Source organism: Aythya marila (assembly GCF_965140915.1).
Source record: "Aythya marila genome assembly, chromosome: 17".
NCBI classification, from domain to species: Eukaryota; Metazoa; Chordata; class Aves; order Anseriformes; family Anatidae; genus Aythya; species Aythya marila.
This window is the reverse complement of record NC_139058.1, coordinates 5,238,704-5,258,159: the sequence shown is the minus strand read 5'-3', so window position 1 is coordinate 5,258,159 and position 19,456 is coordinate 5,238,704. Positions and strand designations below refer to the sequence as shown.

Below are 19,456 nucleotides of genomic sequence, written 5' to 3'. Positions count from 1 at the left end.
GAACGAGCTCTTCTCTCCAGCTTTGACCTGAAAAGGACTGGTAAGGGCACGCCCTGACACAGGGCATCTTTTCACAACAATAACCAGGCTGGATGCACATCAGTGGGATAAGAATAGAATAAAATTGGTCTTAATGTTGCCTGCGCTGTGCCCTGCGCGCTCTTACGTTCTTGGACATAGTGGCTAGAAAATGCAAACGTGAGGTGACGGTGGCTGAGCTTCATTCTTACTGTTTTAACGCAATTTCCAGGGGCTGAGGGGCCAGTGGAAACTTAAAGGCAGAGGCGATAACAGACACAATGCTGCCTCAGGCTTGTGTCTGCCGTGTTGCATTTATGTCAGGCTTTCTGTGCAATTTGTCAAATTAACCTTGTGTGTGGTCATTTGTTCTTTCTTGCTTAGAAACCAGCCACCAGACGTGTAATTTGTGTCCCTTCCAGTGCTCAGTGTAAACTAACTTCTGCCCAGATGATGGGATCTGGACCAGACCTTCCATAAATCTCGCTTCTGCTCTAGATCTTCAGCATTTTTTGCTTAGGAAGTAATGAAAACAATAAACTGTGCTACTTGGGCATTCTTGGGAGAGGCAGTTGTGCTTTCTAGCAGCTCTCTCTGAAAGCTGTGATTTTGTGGAGCTGCTCTAGTCCCTGCCGAGCCGCGGTGTGGGCTGTGCCTGGCACACGCTGTAGTTATCAGAACACGTTCCTAAACCAGTCTGTAGGAACAGAGCTGGGCTGCTTGTAGCCTGGGGAGAGCCTACGGGGGAGGAAATTGGCAGTGCCATAATCCTGCACCATAACCAGAGGTGATCTTGGAGCCCTTGCTCGGGTGGAGGAGGATTTAAAATCCTAAGATCTAAAACGTTCTCTGAAAACCATACAGGCCCTTCTATTTTTTAAATTTTTAAAGGCCCTGCTGTTTTTTTTTTTTAAGTCTTATTTTTTTTAATTTTTCATCAAAAAACCCAGCGCAAAGTCTCCTTTCTCAGACCAGTTTTGCACTTGCTGATCTCTGAGTGATGGCATGCTGACTCTTTGTATCTCACTGGCTGAGGTTTCCTGGCAGAAGACGTGCACTGTGCCCCCCAGAGAGGGATAAATGTGTTATAAAAGCTACTTCTGAAGCATGTGCACCTGAACAGATCCCTTCTAGGGTATCCTTCGATTCGGGGTGGGAGCCTTGCTTGGGTTTCGTGCTGGAAGGGAGCGGAGGCACAGCCTGGCGTTCGGATGGTAGTGGTAAAAAGCACTTTGGACATCTGTGCCTATCCTCATCTTTGCACTTTGTCTTCTCAGCGAAGAGGCGACCCTGTGCTCCGTGTACCCTCCTCAGAGGAAGCAGGTGGCAGCCAGATCGCTTCTCCTCCTGCAGCCCCTGCTCGAAGCAGAGGTTTGGAGTCGTGCCGTGCAGATCCGACCCCTTCAGCGCAGCTCTTCTGGCTCGTTGGTGGCTGTGACTGAAAGCTTTGACACAACAGCGCTGAGAAAACAGCCTCGTTTTTTTTTTTTTTTCCCCTCCTTAAATCTGATTGTCACTAATCTGTACCCATCCTGACTGCAGCCAGTTGCAGATTAATCGGCCTGCAAATAGAAGCAAATTGAATCTTTGTGCAGACATCTCAGGGCAACACTTGCCATATGCTTGTTTGGGTTTTGTTTGCGACTCGGTAGGGTTAGTGAAAAGAAAAAGGAAGGAAGGAAAAAAAAAAATCTCAGCTGTTTTGTCATGTGGGGCTTGCGGTTTGTGTGAGAGGTGCTGAACAAGCTTGTAATGTGTTGAACGTGCTCGTTGCCTGCCGTGCCAGCTGGGAAAGCACCTCCTGGGGCACGCGCCTGCTTTCTCCTGGCTGTTCATGCCCTAGAATTAAGCTGTCGTAAAAAATCCTTTTTCCTTGTACCGAGGAGGGTAAAAATCCCAGGAGGTTTGGTGCCTGTGCTCGTATCCTCAGACTTGAGGCAGGGGAACTTTAGGCCTCAGAACGAAGGCGGTTTTAAATTGCTTTTTGGGATTCCTCGAACATAAAAGGGAAGGCAGGGGTCTCACTAGCTTCACAGCCAGCCGCTCCCTGGAAAAAAAAAAAAAAAGGATGCGCAAAATCCAAGCAGATGGGTGAAATGCCCCACGCTCGGTTGGTGCGCCTGGTTTCCTTCTCTGCTAACCCTGAGAGAAATTTCCCATCCCGAGGCTCGCCCCAAGGGGCATTTCCCAGCTCTGCAGCCGCTGTGAAGGTTTCTCTCTGGCTGCAGAGCCCTTGATTTGGGTAAAGCTGTGTTAATCTCCCGGCACGATGGGACGGCGAGTTGGATAAATCAGCAGGGCAGTGTTAAAATCAAACCGTGCTCAACTTCATCTGCGAAAGGCGCTGTAGGGAAAAATAGGTGGGTTTTAATCTGAGTCAGTGCGTGATCGATGAGGCCTTCCCAGTTTCTCTGTCTTACAGGGGCACTAACAGGCTGCTAACGTGGTTTGTCTGTTTTCTAACATCCATGCTTTGGCCATGGAGAATGGCCTGCAGGTTGCGTGCAAGGTTAATGGAAATCAAATAATCTGTTTGTTGTCCCATCGCTAGCGTGCAAGAATCCTGTGCACGTGACTTTTTATCCAGGCAGTTAAACAAGAAGGCATCTTCTGAAGGAAATTCCAGCCCAAGTCCTGGCTCTTCCCGTGGGTCAGTTCCCATCCCTCCATCCGCAGGCTGGACTTGGAGAAGGGGGGCAGGTTTATGAAGAAATGCCCCGAATGCTAAATGCCTTTCTGAAAGCGACCCCTCTCAATCCTTCTCCTCTCGCATCACGAGCAGCCACCACCAGCCTGGCCTGTGCTCTGCTCACTGCTCGGTCCCGAGCCTGGTGATGGCACAGAAAGCTCCTTGCTGGCAGGGGAAGCTTTGCTCGTGTTGTGGCTCAGGCTTTGTCCTCAAGAAAACCAGCATGTAAGAATTTTGTCCCTTTTGTAGGCTGCTCCATGTGCTGTCAGGAAGGAAAGGTGGATGGACAAAGTGCCAGCACAAGGCTCAGCTTGGGGAGCTCTGATTTTGCTCTTAGCTGGTAACAAAAACCTCCTTGGTGGCTTGATTTTCATTTCTGCTTGGGAAGTCCTTTCCAAACACATACTGAAGTTTCATAGTTCCCTGTGGAAGTGTTTTTTTTTTTTTTTTTTTTTCATTTTTCATTTTCTGCTTTCAAAAGCTGATGGATGTTGGCAATATCCCGGAGACAGCAAAGTTTCTCATCTTTGCGTAACCTCAGGCCATCTGCCAGAAAGTCTCATGCGAGTGCTGGAGGAAGGAGGCCAAGCAGCTGCGGGGCTGTCTTGCAGCCACTGCGCTGGAGTAACCACGTTTCTTCTACAGATCTCTGAAATAGTTCAGCCCGGTGCAGGCTTTCCTGCTGAAAATCAAGGTCTAAGTGGATTAAATAGTGAGAAACCTGCCAAGAGGTGAGCTCTATTTAAATAAGGAGCTGCCTTGATTTGTGAGCAATGCAGAGCGTGAGCAGGCAGCATTGGCGCTTCCAGCTTAGGAAAGAAGCCTCAGGTCAGTGTTTGTGGAGCATCTCACTCATTTTTTCTGTGGATAATCCAGTTTAAAGAAGTTCTGACTTGCTAGCTGGAGCATTTTCAGCACCCTCATGAAAGTCAGAGAGGCGAGAGGCTACTCAGGCCACTCAGAGACCGCTCAGCCTTGCTGACAAGAGCCCTGTGACAGAGCAGCTTAGCCCTAAGCATCCATCATCCTCACTTGCTTTAATAAAAAAAAAAACTTTCTCTCTGCTTTTCTTCCCTTTTAATCTTTGCTCTGTTGATAAACCTGTCTTCTGAGCTCTTACCATAAAACAATGAAATTCCTTTCTAAGATTCCTGTCGGTCACTGCCAAGCGGGAGCGTGCAGCTCAGGTATTCCCCCAGAGCTGGAAGCGGGTCCTTAAACAGCAGCTTGCTGTTCCTATTGCATCACGCCAGGCAGCTCATCTGTCAGGCAGTAGGATGCCAAAGATCAGACTCGGGGAGTTTTATCCTGAAGGCCTTTCTAAATAGCTGCAAGAGTTCTATTTAAATCTGTGGTATTTAAGTGGCTTCGTTAAATAAAGAGAGAAATGATGCAAGTAATGTTTTAACAACCAGAAGACGATGCAAATAATGTTTTCAAACATCTTCTGGTTGTTCAGCTTTTTGCAAAATCCAGCGTTCTGCGGATTGCTGTGCTTGTGGGCAGGGTGCCCGAGTAATGATGCTCGTCTGAAGCTTTGATTCCCATGTTCTGTGTGCTGTGGAGAAAACAAAGGTGAATGCTTTGATGCTGCCTCGTTTCAGGGTACGAATTGGAGCCGAGCTGTAACAGGGCAATGCTGCCCAGCTCCACTGCCTCTCGCCACGCGTGGACTCTGCCAGGCAGCCGTCTGCTTCACCTCTCCACCCAGCTGTGATTTTACATCTCTGAAGGTGAACCCGGTAATTAGCTCGGAGTGGGAGCAGCGGAAAATCCCAGGCACCCAGCAACGGGCACCTCTGTGTGGTCCGTGCCCACCCTCAACCCTTGGGCAGCTTTTTGCAGCCCGCCCACGTGTTCTCCCATCTGTGCGGCCCTCAGATTATTGCAGAAAGTCGAGAATCAGAAAATCTGCCTGGATCACGTTATGCAATAGTTGAGCTGCTGGCGGTGAATAAGCAGATCCAGCTGAGCAGGAGTGCTTCTGAAGGGCACCTCGTATTTTCCTGCATGCGGACAGGGGAAATGGCTTCTTGGCTCGGAGCTGGGTCAGGTGCCTGCCTTGCGTGTGGGTGCTGAGTGATGGGAATTGATTTCCCATGCAGATTTGCACCGAGAAGTAGCTCGAAGAGCAAAGTCCTATACAGAAACAGTTTTCTTGGGTGGGAGAGCAGGGCTGTTTTCATGTGACTAAATCGATTTAGCAAAGTCACCTTGGAGACCTTTGTTTTCTGTGTGAGAGAAAAATCATTTTAGCAGTTTGCTCAAAGTGAAAAGCAAGCCCTGCTGGAACCGTGCCAGTATGTGCTGCATCATGAGCTGGGTGACTCTGGAAATGAAAATCAGTGCTTGGTTTAATTTGGGGCCAAATTATCCCCTCCACAAACAAGCGTCATCACACTGAGTTGTGAGGTTGGTGCTCGTGGTCTTTCTGGGGCGGCTCGCTGCACCCCTGCCTGTGTGATGGACGTGACGTGGAGAAGGAAACAACTGGCAAACTGCTCTGAGCTCTTTGGGATCACGGGGGGATGCTCCTGGTGCTGGTGGGCATGGTCTTGTGCGTGCCACACTGTCACTACGAGCTGCTTCATGTGCCTTAGTCAAAGTTTCTGATGCTCAGCAGTCGGTGACTTGTTCAGCTCTGCCAGCTGTAAGGATGCGACTCGGTGTAAAATAATAGAAAAGCGGTGGCCAGTGATGACCCAGATCAGAATCAGGATCAGAAGGAGAGACCTGGCATTGCCCCACAAGGAGCAGCACAGGCATCTGCCCAGCTGGGGCACCTCAAATCCAGCAGAGGATGAACCAACCCTTCTGGGAGGGCTGTGCCTCGGCGTGCTGTGCTTCCAGGACAAAGCAGCTGGGTTAAGACAGGGAGGAACAGCGGAGAGGAGATGTTGATGCTGGCAGAGCTTCGTGTGCTGAGGCTCCCTCCAGTCCTGCCACTAAGCCTGGTGGTTTCTTACTGGCCGTGATTTCTCGTGCTGGTGCTGTCCAGGTGAGCATCTGCCCAGAGTGGTGATGCCCCTGTTGAAGGCTGCACGATGCACTCAGTGGCTTCTGATAAGCAAACACCCATGGGTTTTTCTAACAGGCCCCGGTCTTGAGGAGTTAAAGCTAATGATGACAAACTTTGAGGACATTCTTTAGTAAGGACTGTGCTGCTGGCTTGGGGGGAAATAAAGGAGCCATTAGTGGCTGAGAGAAATTCCTGCAGATTCTCTTGGTTCCTCCTGGTACTGCAATTCAGTGAGCAACTGGGCAGTAATGCATTTTGCTGAAATATTAGAAAAATGCATCTAATTATTATCTGACATCTGTCCCATTCCAACAGGTCTTTGTGTCAGGAAAAGAGCTGGAGAGAGGACTCTGGAAATGATTCAGGACAGGGGCATTGAGGAAAACGTGAGGCTGATTCATCCCATGACACTGTTGCTCTGCTCCCACCTTTCTCCAGCGTGATCCCCTGGGCCTGGGGAGGTTGAGGGTTTTTAAGAAACGTCACAGGACCTGGTTCACCTCATGGTGAACACGCTGGGCAAGATTAACTTGTGCTGGGGCAGAGCTGGACGGGATGGGACGAAACGGTTGGGTGGTAAAAGATGGAGGAGATGCAAAGAGGGTCAGAGGAGACCCTCTGATTTCCTCCTGCTTGCAGATCTCCCTTTCAGCTGCTCCAGGCTGTGTGAGAGGCCAGAGGGATGGGGCTTACGGCATCTGCAGCCCCGGCTGGAAAGCAGGCGGCCCCGTGGGGGTGGGCTGCGTGCCGGGGGTGGGCTGCGTGGGTGCTGCCAGCACCGCTGTGCTGTGGGCTGTGCCTGAGCTGGGTGCTGGGAGGGCTGTGGGGCTCATGGGCTGAGCTCTTGCTGAGCTATTTTAGGTGTCTGTAAGTGCAGCAGTGGGTGGAGAGGCAGTTTCAGGACTACATCAGGCATTTCTCTTTGTACCCGAGTGCCTTTGATACATCTAGTCTCTGCTTAAGAAAAAAAAAGTGCCTTTAGGTGCTGCTGAAAACATGCTAGGGAGTGTTTGGAGCGCTGGCTGTTGGTCTGTGTGCTGTTCCTGCACAGCTCTCGTGCTCTGCAACCAAAGCATCCCTGGGCAGGGGGGCAGCACCCAGCTGGTGCCTGGGATCCGCTGGGCAGGGAAAGCTGGGAAGGGCAAAGAGCGAAATGAATGTGAGATGAGTGATGGTTTCAGCTTTGGTAAAGTGAAAAGAAAAAAGAACACCCATTTCTCCTTGGTTGGCTAAGCTGGGGGTACAACGAGGGTTTGGTTGTTTGGAAAGTTTGGCTCCAGAACAGCCGCCTGCTCTTGGTGCTGATGAAACCTGCTGAAGTGTGCAGCAATTTTGCCTGCAGCAAAGGTGTTTTAACAGCCCCAGAGGAATTATGCTACGCTCGTTTGCTTTACAAATGAAGATCTTCGCGTGCAAGATCTTATCAAACTTGGACAAAAGAGAATGATTGAAGGGAGAGGGTATGGAAAGGCACAAAACTGGAGAGTAATAAAGGTAGGGTAGCAGGGAGAGAGATGAGCAGCAGTGCAAACGAGATGAGAAATGCCCTGGTGGTGCGTGGGTCCGTGGCCATCCCGGGGAGGGTGGGTGCAGAGGGATTCACGCTTCCTTGTCCTCTGTTCCTGTGCAGAACGCAGGCGGAGATGGCCCACACGTGCCGCGGAACCATCAACCTGTCGACGGCCCACATCGACACGGAGGACTCGTGCAACATCGTGCTCTCCAACGGGGGAAGGACGTACCACCTGAAGGCCAACTCGGAAGTGGAGAGGCAGCGCTGGGTCACGGCGCTGGAGCTGGCCAAGGCGAAAGCCATCCGCATGAGGAACAACCAGTCAGGTAGAGCGCGGCTCGGCGTGCACACGTGCAGCTGGATCCTTCTTAAAAACCTCCCTGTAAAGCAGCCCTTCTGGGCCTGCTAAATTGTGCAGAAACCGTAGCAGACACCGGTTCATATGCGATTAAAAGTAGCTGTCTGTTTCCCAAAGAGTCACGAAGGGTTTTAAGCAATACTGCGTGCGCCGAACGTCTTCTCAGCTGGTCACGCAGCCTTAAGCCAGTCTTTAAAGCCCCCAGGCAATGACTGTAAATTGGGGAAGAGCAAGTGAAAATGAAGTTACAGTGCTGCTTCTTGGAGGTAGGACGGGTGTGCCTTTCTCGGGGAGACTGAGGTGGTCAGTGTGATGGGGAGTGATGCAGGAGGCACAAAGCACAGCGGTGAGTGGCGCCCTGGGGAGCTCTGATTCACAACAAAATGCCAGAGCAGTGCCTCTCCTGTTCACCCCTACTGTAGGGGAGTGCTGGAGATGAATGATGCATAAATCTGGCTGCCTGTGTATATTCCCTGTCTCCCCTCTGCACACGCTAAGCTCTGGTTTGGTATTTATTAGTGTATATTTAGGACAACTGCATTATGTAAAGCTGTCAAAACCCCATGCGTGCTCCTCCCAAGAGCGTAGTTTTTACTGCTCTGTTGTGTAACAGATCTGATAAGTGCTTAACAAACAATATTTCTGAAATATTTGTGTTCATAACTCTTCTGGGATTCACATTTGGTTTTCTTCCACAAACGAGGATGGCTTCAAATCACAGCAAACAAAACCCATGAATGTATTGAAAAGCCAGCCAGCCACCCCTTTTGCCCTACAAAACCATTCTGCTCTTACTTTGAATGCTGGAAAACAAACCTTATGCAAGAGAGAAGATGTAGGGAACATCTGCTTTCATTACATTCTTTCATTACATTTTGGTTTGGTGTTTTTGTAGCGTGTTGCTCTCCTGTTCTGGGGCTGGGGCTTTGGGACATCTATAAATGCTGCTCTGTGGTACTGACTGCACTGAATATGCATCTGTGGGTAGTGCTCATGAGGCTTCCAGACTTGCCACTGAGGAAGGTTGTGGCTGGGTCAGTGCATCAAGGAAAAAAAAAAAAAAACAAAAACCTCTCCTTCCCTAGGGGAAGCGCTGCTGTGTTCAGCAAACCCACGTCGCGTTGCGGCGCTCTCGATGTGACTGCTGGGCACGGCTCTTCTGAGCAGCACTCGGGGCTGCGTGGATGTCTGAGCAGCACCGCCTGATGCTGCCGCCTCATGAAAACACGGAGTCAACAGAAAATTGGTTTGACCGCGTTTCTGGAAGGCAGCGCAGCAGCGTGTGCATCTCCGGGTCGGTGGGACGGTGCTTTGGGATGCCGGCTGCTGAGCGCAGGGCGGGCGCTCTGTGCCTAGCGTCCTGTTCTACAGAGAGCAGCACGGTGCCAAAGCATAACCCGCTCGGCTTGCAGGGAGTGAGCCCCCAGTCCTGGGCTCGCGTGGTCTGGCTTTTTGCATAATTAGCCGTCCCACAAGGTCATCTAGAAGTTGATTAGTGCATGAGCCATTTACTTGTTTCCCATAATGATTTAAGTGTGCTGTGTTCCATGGCACCAGCATCTATAGATTTAATTACAGAAAGCACCATGAACCCTCTGTCCCGCAGCTCTGCAGCTCTGGAGTATATGGAAATGCTGATGGGGAATGCAGCTGACTGAGGAGAAGACGGAAACTTCTAGACACGCCTGTTTGGCCTGGCTGAGCACGGCAGCGTGCAGCGTGCTCGCTGTCTGCCGGCCATGCGAGCGCTGCTGATCTGGTGGGGAGTTGAAGCTGAGGATTTGCAAGTCCTCTGTGCTGAATGCCCACCCAGCTGATGTTTTGTCCCAGTTAGGGACCTCGTAATTCAGGTGGAGCATGGACGTGTGTCAGGTTGGACAGTTCTGTTTGAGTCCAAGTAAAATTCCTCGTGCTGTGAATGGCACAGAGCCTCGAGCTGCGTGTTTGCAAGCAGAGGGACGAGGCTCTGGCTTTGCTGACGGAGCCCTCAGATCCTTCAGGCCTGCTCATGTGGGAGTCGTCTTGAGTCAATTCCTCTTGCCCTGAGTGATCCCAGCCCTGTATTTCAGCAGCAATCACCGCTCTCTTGCTGCTTTCCTGTGTCCTGGCAGCACTGAGGCACGAGGAGGTGCAACACGTGCAGCTCTTGGCTGCTTCCCCCAAGGGCTTTCTGCTGCTGGTGTAACGGGGTGCAGGTGGTGCTGCTGGGCTCTGCAGGTGCCCAGCTGCTGGGAGAATGTTTTGCTGGATGAAAGCTGCCTTTTTCCCCGGTAGTTTTCTTGAAGTAAACTTACCCAAAAACATTTTTACTGCGAGCGTTGGTGAGCTCGAGCTGTGTGTTGAGAAGAGGTGCTCTTTTCACAGAACGGGTTTTCGTTTCTATTTTTAAGAAACAGCGAACCCTATACCCAAACTGCGAGATGGGAGACATTGCTGCTGCTTCCAGGGTGTAGCCGGAGGGGATCTGGTTTCCTCTCCATCCAGCGCAGGGCTAGGACTATTTTGGTAAGGCAGCGCGAGCTGGGACATGAGCAAATACTCTCAGATGTTACGTGAGAGCTCGCTTTCCGTGTCTGTCCTCGCTGATGAGAAGCCTGACTGGTGTCACGAGCAGTACCGCGTGGATTAGCAGCAGGAAGCGAGAGCAGAGATGGGTTGCCATCGTCTATCTCTTCTCAATTACAATGTCACACTGAATTCCATTAAAATAAATGCATAACGTCACAGAAGGGGCCTGGACACAGCTGAGCAGCTTGCCGCCATTCATTGAAATCCCAAATTCTTATTTCTAGCTGCATTTATAAGGGGTTGGTGAACGTTTCTCTCTTCCTTAAGCTCGGTTTTCTCTCTGCAGATGTGGCTTGGAAAGCGTGAGTTAGATTTGGTGACTGTGATCGATGCCTGGGTTTTGAGGTAGTAAAATGTTGTTTTGTTTTAGGGCAGTGTTATGAGGTACGGGGATTAATTCTGTGAAATGGTGAGTGGTTTATTTTCTTGGCTATGTGAGGGAGAGGGTCTTTGGAAAAGCCTGCAAGGGAAGGGTAGAAATCTGTCCCTGGTGGCGTAAGCAATGACATTTCCAAAATGAACTCGGGCTGCTTGGTTGCTTGGAGAGGTGAGTTGGTAACTCCTTTTGACCCCCTGCTCTGGGGTTTATAGGAGGAAAAGGTGCATAATTAGCCACTCCAAAGCTTTTCTTCTAACTGCACTAGCGATAGCCTCGGTCTTGTTGCTTGAAGAATTTTGTCTGTTTTTTTTTCCCCCTCTTTCCAAGCAAGGGGTTTGCTTGCTAAACGCAGTCTGCCTTGGCGATGTGATGCTGCAAAGCATCTGCAACCTTCCCTGCCCAGCTCTGTGAATCGTCCCGTTGTTGACGTCCTCCCTTGCCTCGCAGCGAGCTCCTGCTCCGGTGGCTGTCCCTCGGGTTCCTGCTCCGACTGCAGCCTGACGAGACAATCGCCCTCGTTGTTGGCTGCGTGCTCCCGACGCCAGCTCGCTGGCAGAGCGCTGCTGTTCCCACCTCCGTCAGTGCCTTTCACAACCACGCTCCCTTTTCCCTTCCTCCTCGGGGTGCTGCTCCATCCCGCTCCTTGGGTGCCGTGCTCCCTCGGCTCGCGGGGCACATATTAGGAGGGGTGCTCGCTGCCAGCTTGCCCTTACCTCGCTCTTCTAATTAGCTTCTGATCTGCACAGCCTGGATTTTCCCAGCACTGCCGGCTGCTGTTTGCTCTGCCAGGAGCTGCTGACACGGAAAGTGTGGTTGGCAGCTCTGCTGGGACAGAGCCTTTTTCTTGGGTTTCCCACTCTTAGTTGTCCCTAATCAAGGTTTTGAACTTTGGAGACTCTCAGCCAGTTTTTTCTCCCCCCTTTCAAAAACAGCAAGTGGGATTTCTCTAAGGGTTTCACAGTGGTGCTTGGCCCTTGGGGTTTTCCATCTGTATTTTTCAGTCTCTGGGAAGCTCGTGCTGGCCCTCTGCATCTTTCTGGCGGTGTCCATAAAGGACTGATCCCGCTGGCGGTTCCAGTCCGTTCCTGGAGGTAATCCTGCGTGAGCCGTGATGTGTCACTAATGGAGCTGTGCTGATCTGATTTCGGAACGTTTATTCTCTGTGAAATAACATTCCGCTGTGCTCATTTAGAAATAATTACGCTTGTTATCAGCTGGGGCCCTGACATCCCGGGTCGGGTGCGGGCTGCGTTCAGAGGATGCCAGCCTCGAGGCACACAAAGCTTTCTGCCGGCCGCGCTTTGCAGCGGTGCCAGGGAGCTCTGTGTGTGCTTCTCCTGTCCTCTGGGCTCTCCGGGCTGCTGCCCTGGATTTTCTAACAGTTTGTCCTCACTGCTCAAACCTCACCTTCGGGGAGAGACCGAGACAACCCAACCCTCACCTCCCCAGCATCCACCCGGAGCTGCATTCTGATGGGATCCTCCTTTCTGGTGCCTCTGCCCCACCACGGGCATGATCCGGGGCAGGATCCATCCCTGGCTGTCACCGTGCTCGTGGGCATCTCGCACAGGGCTCTGGGGATGGTGCACAGGAGGTGGCCGTGTCTCTGGATCTCCCGAGGCTGCGTGCTCGGGTGCTTGGCTCCACCAGCAATTGCCCTGAATGGTTTGGAAGCATTGACCCACTTTAAATACGGGTGGATAAAGTAGGTGGCACGAACACATATTGCATGTTCTAAGAAATTGAGAACTGGCAGGAAAAAAAAAATAAAAAAAAATAGTGATTTCCTTTTTTCATTGTTTTTAGAGTGGATCTGATCAGCCTGGGGAATTTCTCTCCACCTGAGCGGTGTGTGGGCTGAGTCAGGGCATCTGCCGGTCCCAGAGGAGAGCCCCGCAGGGTTTCACAGACCTTGGGATGTGAGGCCTGGGGGGCAAATCCTTCATCGAGTCGGCTGAATTTCTGCAGCTGATGGATCCCTGTAGATGGATGCTCAGCTGAGATTCAGCCCGAAACCTGCACAGCTGGAGGCTGCTTCCCTGCTTTGGGCTGCAGTTCTTGCTTGCTCTGCATCAGATGAAGCTGAGTTTTAAAGCAGCAGAGAGCTTCTGTCTGCACCGTCAGGAAGATAGGGCAATCTTTTAGGATTTTCCTGTGTTTCCTAAGCTAGGAAAGGCCCCCCCCCCCCTTTTTTTTTACTAACTTATTTTTAATTCTCCTGCTTTTTTGTAAGGGAGGGGAAAAAAAAAGTTGTTTTCACCGTGATCTTAAAGGAAAGTCTTGAGTTTTTGCTCACTGTTTTTGTTTCTGTGAGATCTGTGTGTTTCTCGTTTCCTGATTTATTGGCCTCTCTTCTCCTGCGCCCTGGACAAACGCTGCTGCCTCTGGCTGAGGGTGCGTGTGTGATTTGAGGAAGTGTTAATTCCATTGTTTCGCGCCTGTCAGCTCTTTGTAAATAAATGCTTCCTTTGTCTAATGCTCAGTGGCCTTTTTGTGGATTGTTTGATTTTACCATTTTCGCACGCTTCCAGGAAAAAAAAAAAAAAAAACAACAAACAAAACCAAATTTATCAAGGGCACTTGTCAAGACTGCAAAGCGAAATCAATAAAACCCAGGAAGTTCATGCACGCATCTTCCTTAATTCACGATGAATTTCCTCACCTGGTGACTGACGAATGGTGTGTGGTCACTTCCCCCGGCTCGAAACATCTCCTGCCTGTCCCTTGCCTCCATCAGGATTCGTCCTCTGCCTGCGGGGGGCTCGGATGCGTTTGGGGAGCTTTGCTGTGCCTGAAGGAGCTGCTGCCCTGGTGCTGGTGAGGAGCTGAGTGGCTGGGCACAGAACAAGCCCTTGGGATGGCTCCAAGCTGCTCCCACACAGGTCCCAAAACCCCCAAAGCGCCTGCGAGTTGTGCTGGCTTCTGAGCACGGCTGTGGAGATTGGGATTCAGCGCCTGGTCCTTCTGCCTTGGGTTCATTCGCTGTTGGCTGCTTCTAAGCTGGGTTTCCTCCATTCAAATGAGGACTTCTTGGTGGGGTTTGGTGCCTGGGGGTGTCAGAGCAGCTCGGTGCTGCCCCCAGAGCATGTTTGGTGGCCTCCTGCTGGTGCTAGGCTATGGGGCTGCACCGGCCACACCGGAGGGATGTGCCCACGTATGTTCTTGATTTCTTCTGCCTTTTCATCTGATTATGGCACACATGAACTCTGTGTGACTGCTAGCCTTGTCACTTGTGTCACTTGTCCCTCCAGGCTGGCTTACTGCGTGTCCTGAGAGCAGGATGGAAACCAGGCTCCTTTGGCTCGTGTGCCCAAACAACTCCAGGGTTGTTTTACAATGTGTCTGCCTGCAGGTGAAGCCACGAGCAGCGAGCCAGCCCTGGCAGCTGTGAACCTGAGCCGTGCTGCTGAGATCTTGTTCGCAGGCTTCAGAGCAGCTGGTGTTGGGAATTTTGGGATTTTTAATTCATCTGGTGCGGTGGTGAGGTGGCCAGGGCTGCTCCGGCAGGAACCAGCTGCCCCACGGGAAGCTCCCAGCCAGGTTTCCTCTGAAACACCTGGGTGTTGTGTGAGCAGCTCCCAGCTCAGCGCAGGCTGGGTCTTCAATGCGTGCCTCTGGCCTTGCAGAGCCGCCCTCGTGCTCATCCCTGCTGCTTGTCTCCTCTTCCAGAGTCTGGGCTCCTCACCCTGTTCCCTGCGCTCTGAAAGCTGCTTCTCTGTGCCTGGCAGGAGCGGGAGGGATGTGCTGCTTCATTCGCTGTGCCTGCTAAAATTAGCTTGGTCTGTCATCTTGCTGCCTTACAGCTGCAGCTGGGACGCAAGTCGGTGAGGATGCTTCCTTGCTGATCCCCAGGGTCGGGGTTTGCTGGGCCCAGCTCTGATTTAACCTTACCCTTGGACTTCCAGGCCTGATGGCTGATGTCCTGCACCTACAGCAGCTCCTTCACGAACCCGTGCTGTGTAGGTTCACAAGCAGCAGCTCACCGAGCACAGCGTGTGCTGAGTGCAGGCTCTGTGCTTATTTATAGCAGGTAGGGGCTGGGGGAAGCCTGCGACTGCAGCAAGGAACGAAGCTGGGTCCTTTTTTTTTTATTTTCCAGGGAGGATGTGGTGAAGCTGCCTTGTGCTGCAGGTACTGCTGGCATCAGGTGCCCCGAGCAGCGGTGTCTGGAGATGTTTAAATCTGACACCTGGGCTTTTCTGCACCCATCCCATCGGGGGGGCTTTCCAGGTGCTGTTAGTGGCACAGTTCCCACGTCTGGTGGTTTCTCCCTGCTCTGAGTGCTCTGAGCTCTACCACAACCACTCTGTCCCCCTTTTTTTCCTTTCCTTTTTTTTTTTTCCTTCTTAAATCTGTTCTCTGAGAGGCCCAACCAACATCACTTACTGGCTTGGCTCAGGCCAGTGGCAGATCCCTTTGGAGCTGGCTGAAGCTGGCCCTTATCTAACATCTGGGGCTCATCTCACAGAGGCCACCCCTGCGGCCCCAGCTACCAAAACCTTACCGCATAAACTCGAGACACTACGTGGGGACACAATGCCCATGAAGTGGTGACAGGCGTGGCTGTCACTTAAAGGCTCAAAGCAAGCGAGTTGCACCCATAGGTGTTTTTTTTAATACCCTGAATGACATAGCAGGGGCTTTCGTGCAAGTGGGAGTGTGCCTTGGACATGGCAAGGGGGAGTGTTTCCAGCTCAGATACATGGCTCAGTGTATTTCTGTGTTGTTAGGCACTTACGATTTGCAAGGGCTGTTGTTTTTTTTTTTTTTTTTTTTTTTTTTTACTGGTATAGAGAAAGGCTATCGGAGGAAAATCAATTTCTAAGTCTGAAAATAATAACAATTTTAATTAGAAATAAGTCATTCGGGCATGAATGGCTGCGAGGGAGCTTCCTGCTTCACTTTTTGTCCACCTGAGCGCGTCAGCTTCTGCAGCACACCTGCGAAATGGAGAATTAGATTTGAGCTCAATGTGGGGAAGGGAAATGTTTTTATTCTGGGTTAGTCTGGTGGCGCTGCTTTGGTGAATTTCAGTGAATTGGGACTCATGGGGATAGGATCACGGGATTGTAGGGGTTGGAAGGGACCTCAAGAGATCATCGGGTCCAACCCCTCTGCCAAAGCAGGGATAGGACCTGACCGCATCAGCACGCAGGGAGCTGGAGGCTGCCAGGCTGTGCCTGGGGAGCACTGCTCGGGCTCCATCCTTGGGGGATGGATTGTGTCCCTTGGGATGGGTGAAGACGCCATTTAGGAGTTCTGCAGTCACTTAGGGCACTGCAGCTGCTGCAGGAGCCCAAGGGAATGAGAAACTCCACCAAAATGACCCTAAACCACCTAGAAAAAGGCCGTGGTGGTGGCAGCACGCTGCTCTCCGTGGCCGTAGCCATGTGGGTGCCGCGGCTGAGGCCCGAGCTGGGTGCTGGCGCTTTGCTGGAGCGATGCAGCGGTGGCAGGATGCCCTCTCCTGGCACATCTCCTCCACGTCTCCTCCACAATCCCCGTGTTCCTATTGCCCGGAGGAGGGCTGGCAGCATGAGGTTCTCGTCACCAAGGATCCCTCATGAGGTTCCTGGAGCTTTTGGGTAAGGGACAGCCCCACAGAGGGACGTGCTGAAGGCGTTTGCTCGCTGTCGTTGCCTTTTCAGCTATCCCTCAGCAGCTCCTCTGCCCAGCCTGTGCTGGCACCTTGTGGTGCTGCGCGCTCCTGCAGCCCTCCTCCTCCTCCTCCTCCTCCTCCCGGTGCTGAAACCCAGTGCCACACCGCAGCCGCTCATCCCAGCGACCCAGCAGGGTGCTGAGCTTGCCCCGCTCCCCACAGCGGGGATCTGGTGCTGGGAAGGAGCTGCTGAGCCTGCCTGCTGGCACGGATTTGGTTTTGCTCCCCCAGCTCAGCGATCAGCTCCCTGATTTCAGCATCAGCTCGGTGTGAGAGTGCACCAAGCACGTGTCCGACAAGCGCAGCGGTTGCTGCTTGTGGGGTAATTTCAGGAGAACCAGCACAGAGGATTAAAACAGGTGAGCTTTTAGCACGCAAGTCTTTGAAACAGATGGCTTGCTTGCAGGGCATGGTGGTCAGCAAAGTGGGAATTTACCATTCCCATGGAGTTTAGAAGGTTTTAAGCCAAAATTCTCACCCTAGGAAATGAAAATCAACTCGGTGACAGAATTTAATGCTGCCTTGATCCTCCTTACGGGCGAGGGGACAGAACTGCAGGCCGAGAGAGGGCTGGTGATGCTGCGGGTCCCAGGTGCATGACAGGGCTGCTGGTAAATGTGTAGGGGGGCATTGGATTTTAGTAGATTTGTGCCTCCCAGCCCTATCTGCTCCTTCCCGGGGATGGGAGAGGGTCTCCCAAAAGAGGTCCTTGGTTTTACTGCCTGTAAAGGGGCTCAGGCTTTGACATTCTCGCTTTTCAATGTGAAACAGAGTGGGTAAATCCCGTCCTGAGCCTGTTTTCAGCTGCACGAAGCCAGCAGCGATGCAGGACATCGCCTTGAGTGGACCTGTCCAATGGAAATGAGTTAGCCTTCGAGGGAAAAAAAAAATGACCATGTGCCCTTTTTGTTGGTACACCCTTTCTATCGAACTCCTCCTTTTGGAAGCGGTCTCCTTTCCGCTGCTAAAAATCCACAAAAATCTCCCTGAAGATCTTGGGCTGGAAACGTGGTGCCAGCCGAGGAGCTCGCAGCCAGCGCTGTGCCAAAGCAGCCTGTGGGCTGTTGTGTCCTCCATGGGCTGGAGGTGCCGGCTCGCCTGCCCTGGCTACTGCTCGTCCCTAATTTGGGACATGGCGATGGGAAGCTGTCCTCTCAGAGCCCAGCGGAGAGGTGTTATTTAAATCGTTTCATTTAATGCATTTCTTTTTCCCTGCTTCCTACCGGCGTGCTGGCAAATGTCCCGGCTGTTTTTAACATACATATTTAATGCCTTTTCTTTTTCTCGGTGAATAGTACTGGAAAAAAGCAGCTGTGGAACTGGACTGTAGCATTGAGCTCCTACCGAAGCCTCAGTACCCCTTCGGGTCTTCCAGATCCTAAAATGCCCAAACAGTTGGACGTGTACTTAATGGTGTTGGCACCGGAGACTGAAACAGCCTGAAAAAGAGGGAAAATGAGAAGCTCTGAGTGTTGTCAAAGCTGAATTACCCCAAATTCCTGCCATCCAAGGTTATGCTGAGTGCCAAGGCATCAGCAGCGTCGAGCGGTCGGTAGCGGTGCGGTCAGCTGGAGTTAGACCCCACGTTCCTGCTCCCCGTGAGCTTTGTGGCTTTTGGGGTCTGCTGTGGGGCTGAGTGACAAAACCCACTGGAGGCAGCTGTAATTTACATCTCTGCTTCTGAAACTGCTTCTGTTTGTTTTTGGTGACTCTGGGATCTCACTCAGCAGGGTTTTGACCCCCGTACTTGAAATTCCTGGAAAAAAAAAGCAACCCCAAATGACCCAAACCGTGCATTTCCTTGCTGTGCCGTACCAGGATCACCTGCGTCCTGCTGCTTTGCCTCGTCCTTTGTTATTTTTTTTTCAACTACTTGTGTATTTCTGATGCTTGGTGATGCGTCACAGTGAATAACTGTAAACAAGCAAAGAATAAATAGGAGATACTGCCTTGGTATGCCATAAAAAGTTATGAATGTCTTCGCTGGTGAGGATTTAGCTTTATTGTCAATTCCTATTTTTTTCTTGTGGCGAGCAGCAAGGTTTTATCTGCCTGTAGCAGTGCTGGTCGGGGCACAGTGCGTTCCCTGGAGGGGAAGAGGAACTTGGCCTTGTTGGATTTGTGTTTGCACGTGAGTGTGGTTTGGAGGAACAGCTCAGAAATTGGAGCTTGTTGCTGTGCACTTCATCTCCTGACTGGTGGACGTCTGCTTTAGGGAAGGAAGCTGTAGGAGCGCATGGTTTAAGCTGAGAAGTTTCCTGGAATGGTTGAGTGGCACAAGCAAAGGGACTGGAGCTCATCTGATAAAGCTTGCGCTGTTTTAAGGAAGTATCTGGGTTAAAAAAAACAAAACAAAACAAACACCAACAACCAGAAATGGAAAATAAATGCTGTTTTGTTTCCTGGCTGCCTTCCTGATGCTGAGATTCGAGAGCAACGAGCAGTAACTGATCAACCCTTCAGAGCGGTATTACTCCTAATTTTCTTGTTTGCTTTATCACGCCTGGGAAACCTTAAAAGCAGAATGATGATGTGAACACAAACTGCAAGTTTCGGGGCACTGCCAATTGTTCCGTGCGTTTCTCAGCGAGTGGTGCTGGTTTGATGCTGCAGTGACACCTGGGGGTGAGTGCTGTGTTCCCCGGGTAGCTTTTTGCTGTCAGCTTTAAAATTACCGTGGAAAAAGAGGTTCTGAGGCTTTTTCAGCGAGCAAGTAAGATGTCTTGTGTGCTGTAGGTGCACAGCGATGCTCACACAGCAGCGTGTCATTCCAACGTGTGGGGGATTTGGGACATGTTGGGCCAGAATGCTTCAAGGAGACAAATTTTTAAATCCATTCCTTGGGAAGAGGCAAGATGTTTTGTTTCCAGGGGTGGTTTTCTGTGTATTTTAATCCTCCTGTCAGGCTCTGCAATGTGAGAGGATGAACAGCAGCTTGGGGTAGCTCAGACACGGGGTCCCACCCGTTCCATTTCTGCGCGTTCTGCGTTAGCCCCCTCTGAGCTCTGTGCGAGTTGTTCCTCGCCGCCCTTGATGCGAGCGCTGAGAGGAGCAGAATCGGGCTAAAGGAGCAGAAATGCAAACAGACGAGCTGCGCATAAAACACGTTTGTTAACAGTTTGTTTCCTGCCTAGATGCCAGGCTGCGACGTGGTGACAGAGAGCCGGGGTTGAGCCGTACGTGGGCAGAGCCATCAGCGCCTTAATGCAAGGTCCGCACGCTAACTGTTCCAGCTGTTTGCACCAGGAGGTTA

General features: G+C 51.5%; 1 protein-coding gene across 2 annotated transcripts in view; it reads left to right on the top strand.

The window, feature by feature from the left end:
* Nucleotides 1-19,456, top strand: part of OSBP2 (oxysterol binding protein 2) — a 74,987-nt gene that overhangs the window by 12,226 nt on the left and 43,305 nt on the right. For both annotated transcript variants that reach the window (XM_082774142.1, XM_082774143.1), the window contains exon 2: nt 7,357-7,565. In XM_082774142.1, the coding sequence (XP_082630268.1) occupies nt 7,357-7,565 (209 nt within the window). The remainder of the gene's footprint in view (nt 1-7,356; nt 7,566-19,456) is intronic.